We start from the raw sequence: 12004 nt of genomic DNA on the forward strand, positions 1-12004 counted from the left end.
GGTCTACACTACCCCCCTAATTCGAACTAAGGTACGCAACTTCAGCTACGTGAATAACGTAGCTGAAGTTCGAAGTACCTTAGTTCGAATTAGTTCGAACTTACCTTGGTCCACACGCGGCAGGCAGGCTCCCCCGTCGACTCCGCGGTACTCCTCTCGGCGAGCTGGAGTACCGCAGTCGACGGCGAGCACTTCCGGGTTCGACTTATCGCGTCCAGACTAGACGCGATAAGTCGAACCCAGAAGTTCGATTTCCAGCTGTCGAACTAGCGGGTAAGTGTAGCCAAGGCCTAAGGGTACATCTCCACTGCACACTAGACCCGGGTCTGCCCCAGTGTGGCTAAATTTCTGTTATAATTATCGCTAGGGCTGCAATGTTATCAGGGACAATTGCAATAAATTTCACAGCAGAGGTGCAGGAAAACGATTATCTGCCACGGAAGGTAGGATAACGGGGGATCTGTGTGGTGGGTGACAGAACGTGAACGCACCCTGCATTCACCCTACGGCAGCTGCTCCTGGCGGGGCGGGGGAGGCATTGCGACCTGGCCCACGTGCTCGCTACACCACTCAGATTTGGGGGGGTCCGTCCCTCAGTAGATGGGGACGTAGGTGTGGGAGGCCAAATTTGATCAGCGTTGCAACCAAACGAAAGGGGTCACAACTCACTCAGGAGCTGGGCCCAGCCCCACCCGGCCACGAGCCACAGCTGAAGGGGTCTTGGACTTTACTCATATCCATAAATAGTGTGACCCCCCCATGAGCCCTGTGCCAAAATTGCAGTAGAATTGGTTATAGTTGCCTGGACCATAGGAACTTTGTATGGGATGATGCCAATCACCTGTACCAGGCACATTTATAGCACCAGGCTGTCAGTTCATCAGAGCTCTTTTCACATCTCTATGTACTTATGTATCCTGATCACCCCATTGTGAGGTATGAAGAATTATCCCCATTTTACAGCTGGGGAGTGGAGGCCCAGAGAGACTTGGGGTAACGTGTTCAAAAGCCCCTAAGTGACTCGGGAGGCAAAGTCCCCCTTTCAACAGGGACTAAGGTACTTAAATCCCTTGGGAGTCATTGGGACGTAAATGACTAGGCCTAGGTCACACACGGAGCCTGTGGCAGAGCAGGGATTTAACGGAGAGCCCCTAAGTCCCTGGCTAGCACCTTGACAACCGCACCAGCCTTCCTCTCTTCAAGCATGTGCTGAAGTCCCAGTGAACCAGTTAGGCCAGGAGAGGAGTTTGCACCACATTCAACTTCCTCTGGAGCTAGGTATCACTGAGACACTGGTCAGACCTTGGCCCCTACCCTTGGTGCTGCTCTAGTGACACCAAGGGAGCAGAAACTGGCTGCACGTGCCAGGGGGTGTAAAGGCAGCAGAGCCAGCCCTTGCAGCCAACAGCCCTTGCCATGTGGCCGGAGCTGTCTGCACTCGGGGTCTCCCCAGTTGGCAAATGGCTCTTTGGGAGTCATGACCTGCTGGTGCAGTTTAGAGCAGCCTCCAGGCTGGACCAGCTTATATATGGCCTGAAGATCAACTTGGGTTAACAGGAGAGTGGGCTCAGCAGAGGCTCTGGCCCTGATTTGCAGTAGGATTTTATTGAGGCTGAGGTTTGAAAGAGCAATTTGGATGCCCAGTTAATGTGAGCTTGGCAACCAAATCCCTGACAGGGCTTTGTAACTCTCCGCCTTAAAGTCCAAGTAAAGACAAGCCACAGAGATGGCCGCATTCCGTGGGTGACAACTGGCTAGAGGGGATGGATTTGGAAGCTCTTAGGGGGCATTTCACTTTGTTCTCTCTATAAAGCATTTTGCACATTGCGCTAAGGAGCGCGTATTATGCACATACCTGAAATAAGTGTCCTAAAAGTACATTTTGACCCAAATTTTCCCAAATGGGGTAATTCCACCACACTTCCATATTTTAGCCCCATCCATTCCTTATCCAGTGGGCTCTACTCCCAGCCTTTTTCTTAAATACATAGGAAAAGCTAAACACACATGCTAAATTGTATTTTTGATAATTTCCCCACTTCCAGGGTGCCCAGGGAACTTGTTTGTTGGTTTCCTCCATCCTTTGCTAAAATCTTGGGGGGGACGGACCTTGACCTCCATCTGATATGCCTCTTGGTGATTGTTATGCTCGTGACATAAAAAACACCAAATACTCTTGCTGCAAGTTTGTAACCTAACATTACTTTTATTATTAGAATCCAGAATAACACACAGTAACCAAAACCAGAGAGAGATGAAGCAGGCTGCTCCCTAAGGCAGCGAGGCAAAATTCACCCACCTCTTTCTAGGCTGGCACTTTCCAGACTGAAGTCTGCTAGGACCAGATTGCACACTTCCCTACAGGCAGCAAGCAGGACCAGGAAAATCCCCTGAAATTTAAAGGGATAAACCACAAGTTTAACAGTTTTCATACACCACTGTGTTATTGATGCTAATCCCATCTGACCTTATGCATCTCTGAAGCATAGACAATATTCCGCCTAGATAGCAGTCAGAAGAGGATCTTGTTATGGGCATCCAACTATAACACAGCGGATTGCACTAGACACACACCATGCTGTTACCCCCTCTGAGCTTGAATTTCTCCTCTAATGGATTTTAGAGGCAAAGGAATATTTTCCCCCAGGTTTGCTCTGCTAGTTCTCAGAGCAGGTTTTGAATGGGGCTATCAACAACTCCTGACCCTCTTCTTTTGTCATGCATGTTGCCCCACAGACCTACAAGAGGAAATAGAACATTTTCCTCTCCACGTCACAAAGTCTTTCATCAAGAGATCCATTAGCTAGCAGGCGTCTGTCTGTCTCACAGCATCACCTATTCATTACTGAAGAAAGGCACAAGATGTCCCACCAGACAGTTGGGATACTTCTAGTCTATCTGCACAGTAAGTATTTTAGCCCAATTTATTTCATGCTTATTTTCTACCATGCTACAATTTTCTACCCAAGGACCTTCTGCAATTCTAAGAGGTGTTAACATTGACCTGGTCAGAGAGATAGTCACATCTTTTAGTTCATCAACTGAAATCTTAAGAGAGGAGATGAAATATTCTGTTTTTAAAGAAACCTGGATGCCAGATACTAACCTTGAAAATAGTTTCTGTTTCTAGATAATATCCTGGAATGTGGTGCAAAATCTACTTCCCCCCGTATGCTGTTGTAGAACACAGGCTGGCGTATTTTTAAGCAGAATGATCCTAAGAAAACAAATGGCTAGAAATAGAGAAAAATTAAAATCAATCTTTAACAAATATGTGTTATTCTTGGATCTTCTGCTCTATATAGTTTATTGCAAAAGCACAGCCTTTTCCAGTGCTCGCTGTATTAACACACTCCTTTCTTCCCCTGTATAGTGGCTGCCTCAGAAGAAGGGATACAAATCCTGCAAAGCCCAGCACAGGTGCAGCGGATCCCTGGACAGACCGTACAGCTGGACTGTCACCCTTCTAAAGCAGAAGGAAGGATTATATGGTACAAGGAACAACAGGGTGGGAGTTTGCAATGGATTTACCAGAGTTTTGAGTCTGCACCTTCCGATGGAAAATACTCGAGTAATGTGAACACTGCAGCAAACACGTTTTCTCTGATAATCAGTAACCTGCAAAGAGACGACTCGGGGGTTTATTACTGTGGCCTTTCAGCCTTTCTGTATCTACAGCCCAACTTCGGGAATGGGACCAGACTAATTGTCACAGGTGAGTTTCCAATGGCTCAGAACAATGATATCCCAATGCTAGGAGGTAGTGAGAAAAAATCATCTTTTTTTGGCTATGTTGTGGCCAATCGCCCTATTTCAGGTTTCAACCATTGGTATTTGTGCAAAGAGCATAGTGCAGGCAGTGACCCAGGGCACAGTATGGGGAATTAGGACACCTGGGTTTGTTCCTTAATCCCCGGGCACTGAGGGCAAGATTTTCAGACAAAGTCAGAACCCAAGAGCTCCCATTTAGGTACCCAAATAAATGCCCCAATTTGTAAAATGCTCCAATCAAAACTTAGCTTTTGAAAATCTGCAACATTTTGAAAAATCTGACCTTTAATTTCTCTGCATCTCCGATTCCTCACCTGTATAAGGACTCGCCTGTGTGACAGCACTTTGAGATCTATGGATGAAAAGCACCATGCCAGTAGTAGGTGTTACTGTTTCTCTGCCGTCTGGCTGGTATGTTACATTAGCAATCGGATTTGATAGTCACCCTTGCTGATGATTCCTACTGAAACTGCCTGAGCCTATGACGTGGGGTATGTTCACCTGCCCTGCTATCCTTATACAACTTGATTATTAATCAGGTTCTTTTCCAGGCATTCACCAAGCCTCATGAAATGATTCCACCCATGTGTTCATACAGGGGACTATTCATTGCCTCAAGCAGCACAGTATGAATTGCACATAATAATTCAATGTACAACTAATATTTTTGATCCACATTTTGTGCAAATATTCCAAAGAGTGCCCATAAAAAGGAAGGCAATTACTTTGGGCGCTACTAAACACTGTAGCTAATGGGATGAATGTAACAATAGGAAAATTTAGACGGACAATTGTTTGTAAGTAAGAAAAGTTCCTCTATCAGGCTTTTCATTCAGAGATCTCAAAGCAGCTTGCAAAGGTGACTAAGTTTCATCTCCCTTACTTTACAATTGGGGAAACTGAGGCATGGAGAGGGGACGTGAACTTGTCTCCAAGGTCACACAGGAAATCAGAGACAGAGCTGGGAATAGATCTCAGGCCTCCTGACTCCCAGTCTGGGTTCCTCACCAGCAGACCGATCAGCTCGTCCTCTGCCTTTGTACCGAAGTGAACACGCTGTCGTCACTCAGCAAATAATCCATGTATCAGAGGGGTAGCCGTGTTAGTCTGGAACTGTAAAAAGCAACAGAGAGTCCTGTGGCATGTGTCTGATGAAGTGGGTATTCACCCATGAAAGTTTATGCTCCAATACATCTGTTAGTCTTAAAGGTGCCACAGGACTCTCTGTTTCAAATAATCCATGACGATCATGTCAGGACAAATTTCAGAGCAGCAACAGATCGGGGAGTCTCTGAAAGTGGATACCCCAGCGTGTAAAACACTGAAAACTGGCACAGACAAAGCATTAGACATTGAAAACACCCTGCACTGGCTGTGGCAGGGGTAGGAGCTGGATAGGGACTAGCTGAGCTACCGGTAACAGATCTTTCCAATCTCTAGTTTCTGTGACTCTCCTTTAGATGCCGCCGAGCCGAGCCTTTCCATCCTGGTTCCCTCCACCCCGGAGGATGCTGAGCTTCCCCCCGTCATTCCTCTGCTCTGCCTGCTCTCGGATTTCACTCCTCCCTGGAGTGCAGTTGTCTGGGACACTGGTGAGCAGGTGTCTGAAGGTCAGACGGATGCTGGAGCCATAGATGGAAATGGGGTCTTTAGTGTTTGGAGCCTAATGACAATCCCTTCTGAGACGTGGAACCAGGAGACGATCTGCACTTGTACAGCCAAGGAGAACAGCACGGGGAGAAGCATCAGTGCTACAGTCTCCAGGGAAACAGGTCCAGTATCGTATCATCCAATCTAACCTGCCTACCTGGATATTTATCCTACGCCCCTCACCATGGTATCTGGGCACCAAGAGTCAGTGACATCTACTCCAGGCTAGAGAAATAGACAGGAAGGCTCAGGGGAATGATAACTAATGGGAACAAGGAGAGGTTTGGAAACCATTGAGAGGGAGCTTGAATTGTGGGGCAGTTACAGTTACGGTTCCTCCCCTGTCACCCACCTTTCCCACCCCCAGCCTTTCTGAAAACCTTCATTTTTCAACCCTCCCAGTGGTGAGAAATGGGTTTCTGGTCAAGCAGCCCGAGCCTTCCCCTCCATGTGAGCACAGCAAGGACACAGAAGGGTCAGTTGAGCTGAGCCAAAGGGGAAGGAAATCAACAAAGGGAACAATGGCATGAATGTCAGGAATGACTGCCTGACAGCGAGATCTAACAGAGAATGGAACAGATGCCCGGGGCAGGGCGGGAAGCCCCTGTAAAGTGCACTAGTGAATATAACACAGGGAACAATCCTGCAGTGGCCAGGAGGGAACTAGAAGGCACTCAGTGTAACAGGGACGTCTCTATCTCTGGCTTCTAGGAGTCTGTGCCACCCCCGTTTGATTCTGTTGCGGCCATCACGGGAGCAGGAGGTCTCAGGCTGAAATGGGGCTCCATGGAACGATGTCCAGGGCAGGCCGGCAGGATTAGGGCTGGTCTCCACTGTTACCGGGTAACTCTGTCGAGCCGTGGTGTGAATTGTTGCCGACGCGGCTATGCCAGTAAAAGCCTCAGTGGGGATGTAGTTATACTGTATAAAGGGGCCTTACATCAGCAGTTTATTTCAGTTCATGAATCAGGAGAAGCTGTGCCGGCAATGTTACAGTGGCAAAATTTTGTATAGACGAGCCCTTTAAGAACAAAGCGAATTCCAGGTGGCACAGACGGGTGTGTCCAGCCTTCCGAAAGGCCTTTAAATTTCCTAATCGCCTCGGCATTTGCAGCAAACTTGTGCTGGGAAAAAAGAAGCCACCTGGAATCTGACCACATCACTTCATGATCCACACATTAGAGGAATTACGGGGGGAGGGAGGGAGAGAAGAGAGACAGAATAACAAGGATAGATCATTTTACAAGGTCACAGAATCATAGACAATTAGGGTTGGAAGAGACCTCAGGAGGTCATCTAGTCCAACCCCCTGCTCAAAGCAGGACCAACCCCAACTAAATCATCCCTCTTCCCTGTCTTCACACATCTCTCTCCCTCCATATACAGCAGGGCAGTGGCTCTCCACCTTTTCAGACCATTGTACCCCTCTCAGGGGCCTGGTTTGTTTTGCGTGACCTCCAAGTTACATCTCACTTAAAAGTTACCTGCTTACACAATCAGAGATAAACATACAAAGTGTCACGGCTCACGGTTATTGAAAAATTGCTGACTTTTACATTTTTACCATATCAAACAAATCAATTGGAATATAAATATTGTACTTATAATTCAGTGTGTCATAGAGAGCAGTATAAACAGTCATTGTCCGGATGAAATTTTAGTTTGTACTGACTTTGCTAGTGCTTTTTATGTAGCCTGTTGTAAAACTAGGCAAATATCTAGATGAGTTGATGTCCCGCCTGGAAGACCTCTGTGGTACACATACCCTGGTTGAGAACCACCTGCACAGAGCACAGAACAACGGATGCGGAGCTTCCGGGAAAACACCTCCCTTTGCCCATGGTGTTGCATGGGACATAGAGATCAGCAGCTCCTGTTTTGATAGGTGTTTTCTATATGCAGCATCTCTTCTCTCTGCAGGAGACTGTGGGATTGTGCTCTATGCTGGGCTGCCCTGTATTTCCATCCTTCTCCTGATACAGCTGTTGATCTTGCTCTGGAGAAAGTGCCCCGTCAGAGGTAACTCAGTCATATCTCTGCCTGCTATAAAGCAGCCACTTATCACACATCCCTATAACCGTCCCTTTGCTTGTTTCATCCACCAGGGAGAGCTGTGCAAAGAGGGAATCCAATACCTATGAGGCAGATCCCACAGGTAAACTGTTTTCTTAGCATTTGGCATATCAGTAAGATACAGTGTCTTATCTTACAACAGGGGGCTAGAGGCAGTGTCCTGGCCAGTGTCCAACCCTAGTGTCTACATTTTGCCTCCTGAATTCTCTGAGGTTTCATTTAAGTTTATTCTGCTCTTCTAGTGAAAGTGTTGCGTAGGGTTGTTGGTATAGAAGAACTGCTGGGTTCCACCCCAGAGGTGGCTGCAGGTCAGGCATGATGAAATAGTGTGGTGTATATTTCTGTAAAGGACCACCAGATCATCTTGTCTGACCTCATGTGTATCACAAGCCACCAACAGCATCCAGCCACACTCACACTAAACCCTGCACACAGGACAAAAGACAACAACTGAGGAATCTGCACCATTGATATAGGTTTTTCACAATCTTACAACACAAAAGCTGCTCTAATACAAAGAATTAATAAGAATATCGTCTCTCTCCTTTTTCTGTTTCAGACTGAATATGCAACTCTGCCGTACAACAGAAACGCTCCTCTGTGACTGATGCAGTCTCACAAAAGTGGTTTATATTTTTTAAAACAAGAGATGAAAAAAGAAAGAACAGAAGTGAGAGAAATATGGAAAGTCTCATGTTTGTAATGGGCTATGAGGTGATGTGAGTTTGCTTAAAATACAGCCACTTCCACGGTCACTTCTCTGAACCCATAGTCTGGACCGACACCTCCCTTCTTGCAAAAAGCCACGTGGGATCATTTGTGAATTGCCTGAAGATGCATGGGACATTGTATTTACATCTCATCTCAAGCATGTCACTTCCCCCACCGTAGCGCCTTGTGAAAGGGTTCACTCACCCCTAGGGCATCTCCTCCTGGCTGCTCATGGGATTAGCTCCTTCCAGCTCCGACACCCCCTTCCATCATCTTGTTCTCGCTGCTGCCCCACATGCTCTCTGGGACTCTGCCCCTTTCCTCTTCCTGGCTTGGCTGCTCCCTCGTCAGGCCTTGGCCCTGGCCAGGTCACTGGGTGTTTTCCCCCCGCCAGGCTATCAAAGTGCCACAGAACTAACTGTCCCAGGCAGTCTCCAAACCCACTGCCCTGACTGTGCCACTTCCCCAGTGGCTGGGCGGGGAACTTGGGCCTGTCCTCTGCTCCTGGTTCCAGGTCAGGGATCCTTGAGTCACTGGCTAAGGTCTGCAATGTCCCGCCTTGTGGGGCTTCCCTGAGCCTCTTCCTCCTTTGCCTCTCTCACCACACCACTACCCTGCTAGATAAAACATTCCTTCAGGGCCTGGGTCCTCTGGGTTTCTCCTCTGCCCTCAGGCTTCCTCTTTTCCCTCTCTCATGCCCAGAGAGTGACTGCAGCCTTCCTCCCTGCAGCCCTTCTCTGCTGCCGGGTTCCTGGATTTATACCAACCCCACCTGCTCCTGCTCAGCTGGGCTTCATCATTGTGCTGGGGTTACTTAGGCCACTTAATTCCTCTCACCTGGGGCCTACCTGCTTAGTTGGCCCCTTCTTAACCTCATTAACCCCTTCTAGGCTAGTGTGGGGTGAACACCCCATCACATCCCCTATCACCAGGGCAACTGGTGCTGATGGAGGGTGATAGAGTCACCTGCTCAGTTTGTGAACCTCCCTCTGCAGAGGGAGGTCGTGCTGTGGCTTTGGGGTCAATACTTGACCACAATCAGGCCTGTGTTTTCACATTTTTACTGTCACTCGCGAGGAGCCAAAGGGCTGGTTAGGCTTCCAATAACAGAACATGGATGTTAAGGGTCAGACTGTAACACCTGTACCCACACTGGTGAGACGTTACGGATGTGAGCAGTCCCTGGAACTTCAGTGGGACCCCTGGTGTGAATAACAGCTCCCCAATGGGAGTGAGAGGTTCATCCCCTGGCCCCAAATGAAATACAAAGGGCCACCTACTGCTCTCAGTGATCCCTGTAAACCCAGAGTAATTCCACTGCCTTCAGCAGAGTTCCTCTGTACTGGTATACACCAGCGTCAGTGAGAGCAGAACTGGCCCAAAGAATGTAGAAGTCACCTGTCACATATAATATGCTGAGCTTCATGCATCTCAGCTGCTAGAGAAAGGAACGGAAACATGAGGGAGGAGGTGCCGTATTTTTTTAATGTGCAACATTTAGAATTACAGCTTCAAAACGAGGAGTTAGTATCAAACCAGGCGGCATGTGCAGGCTCCATGGCTGGGGGAGCCCCTCCCATTGATAAAGCATTGTTACTGAGAGAAGACGGACGGAAAAGCAGCAGTCTCCCAAGGAATTCGTTGGAGTAGCTGCTCCAGGACAGGGATGCGGAGAGAGCCTGACCTCACACAGCTCTGTCCAGACACAGTTTCCCATTTATAATCTCCCCTCACACCATGGAACGATACTGCTGGCCAGACGGCACGGTCCTGCTGATGGCAGCTCCTAGGAAGCAGTCTCCACCCAACTGGAAAGCGTCACTTCAGTCTGGTTCTGCCCCTTCCATTTGCTGTGTGCGTCAGGGGGCCAAGGCTGGTTCTGCATCTGGGTTTTTCTGGTCCCTTTTCTGCCACCGGTAACACACCTGAGTATCACCCAGTCGGGTGGATGTTCAGGTTCTCATGGGTACAACCTCCCACCTCCCCTTTTTAAATCATCAAGGGCTCGGCTTAGACATGAGAGTAGCTGAGTTCACTGTGACGGCCTGTGTGAGTAAGGCAGGCCCTGAGCCCCAGCTCCTGTTACCAGCCTGAGTAACTGAGCTCAGGATCTCTAGGGGGGAAGAGGGGAGGAATCGTCTCCTTCATGGGTCACAGAACTGTGGTGGAGCCACCCCAACGTCAGGGCTGGAGCAGGCTCTGTGGCCCTAGTGCCCCAGCTCCACAGGGGCTGTTGTCTAGAGGATTGGTGCAGAGGCAGATTCACTCCCTGCCAACCCCATCCCTCTCCCTGGGGTCACACTGAGCAGACAGCCAAGCTCCGGGGCACACAGGGAGCACATAGGTAATACGCAGGCTCCTGCAATCCCGCCCCTTTACGAAGTGACACCGCACTGCTCCTACGGTCTGGGACCCTCTGCACCCACAGAGGGGTGAGATTTGTCCAGAAACGCACCAATGTGTTGCCAAGATACCGGTAGGACAACGTCTTTCCTATCACACTGGGAAATCTCCCACCATCAAGAGTCTGGTTCGTTTTGTGACTTCCTGCTCTGTATAGGCCGGATGGACGAGCGGGTTAATTTTCAGTTACATTTTGGAACGGAGCCACATGCAGCAGCAGTGAAGAGCAGTAAGAAGCAGTAAAACCAACCAACAGCTTTTACAGAAAGTCAACACCTTACAGGATGGCCCTGTCATTGAGCTCGGCAGTGAAACAGCTGTGAGTGTCCAGGCTTGGATCCCCGTGTGGGCTACGATTTCCCCCTTTTCCCTTTCACTGGTCGCTGCTCCCTGCTCCGGTTGGGATTCCTTGAATCAAACTCCAGTTGGGCAGAAGCGGTTTGACCCTGTTTGACAACATTTAGCAACATTAGACACCTCCCTGCAAGGTTAATTAGCCAAACTTTGATAGAGTTGGACACAACAATCAGTTACATTTACAAACCGATTGTTAAGCTTTATTTAAAATTCCACTATCCAAACAGTGCACGTCATTAGCACCGAAATGATCATGGGAATCTTGCTTTAAAAGTCCAGCAGTTGACTGCAAAGGGAGTTTAGGACTGACACAGTTTTTCCATGTACCCAATAACTCCTCTGGGTCTGCGGCTTTCGCTCTTTTGCTGAATTTCCATATAAGCCAGAAAAGGCCAAATCCAGGCTTAGCAGAATTACTGGGGCATTGGAACCATCAGCATCCTAAATCCACTCGTTTTGAAGACCCAGTCAATGGCTCATTAGAGGAAATTAAAGTTTTTCTTCACCCCTTACAGCTGTTTTCTGATCAATTTATACCCAGGCCCAGATTATCCTGCCACTTCAATGGGAGTTGTGCATTTACAACTGATGGGCTAACCAGGCCTCTGCTGTGTAATTTACATCACTGGTCACATCCCAACTCAATTCGCCCAGAGATTCCCATGGGAGTTTCACCTGCTTATCTGAGGCAGAAGTTTGCCCTGTGCGATAACGCAAACGATGAATGGTAGAACTAGCGTGATCAGCCATCAGATGTAATAGCAGTTCCAAGCACCGAGCCTGGCTGAATACAGCACTCGTCTCTATGGAAGAGCTGCTGCGTTACAGGTGTGTAAGAAGGAATAAATGTTCAGGCGGAACAAAGAGAAGGAACTGGTAGAGCTGTTTTCAAATTTTGTGATTTTCTGAGAAATCAGCCCCACTATTAACAGGGCTGCTGCTACGTCTCCACACCCGGGACAGACTATAGAGTGTCGATTACCTGGATTAGACCAGCAGTGACTCCAGGCCAGGCTCAGAGACACCATCAATACCACCA

At 48.4% G+C, this 12004-nt stretch overlaps 1 protein-coding gene across 1 annotated transcript; it reads left to right on the forward strand.

Moving 5' to 3' along the window:
- The first annotated feature begins 2763 nt into the window (after positions 1-2763).
- Positions 2764-8134, forward strand: LOC117869696 (immunoglobulin gamma-1 heavy chain-like). Its single transcript, XM_034756752.1, has 6 exons — positions 2764-2905; positions 3374-3715; positions 5232-5543; positions 7342-7440; positions 7527-7576; positions 8054-8134. The coding sequence occupies exons 1-6, from the start codon at positions 2863-2865 to the stop codon at positions 8096-8098; spliced, it is 891 nt and encodes a 296-aa protein (XP_034612643.1). The 5' UTR covers positions 2764-2862; the 3' UTR covers positions 8099-8134.
- Positions 8135-12004: the final 3870 nt, after the last annotated feature.

The sequence above is a fragment of the Trachemys scripta genome, chromosome 24 (assembly GCF_013100865.1).
Source record: "Trachemys scripta elegans isolate TJP31775 chromosome 24, CAS_Tse_1.0, whole genome shotgun sequence".
Taxonomy (NCBI): Eukaryota; Metazoa; Chordata; order Testudines; family Emydidae; genus Trachemys; species Trachemys scripta.

Excerpts from the sequence above, each read along its gene's own strand:
- LOC117869696 (XM_034756752.1), top strand. The coding sequence starts at position 2,863 with ATGTCCCACCAGACAGTTGGGATACTTCTAGTCTATCTGCACA. Across the intron at positions 3,716-5,231 it reads GACCAGACTAATTGTCACAG|ATGCCGCCGAGCCGAGCCTT; the intron begins GTGAGTTTCCAA and ends ACTCTCCTTTAG. Across the intron at positions 7,441-7,526 it reads GAGAAAGTGCCCCGTCAGAG|GGAGAGCTGTGCAAAGAGGG; the intron begins GTAACTCAGTCA and ends TTCATCCACCAG.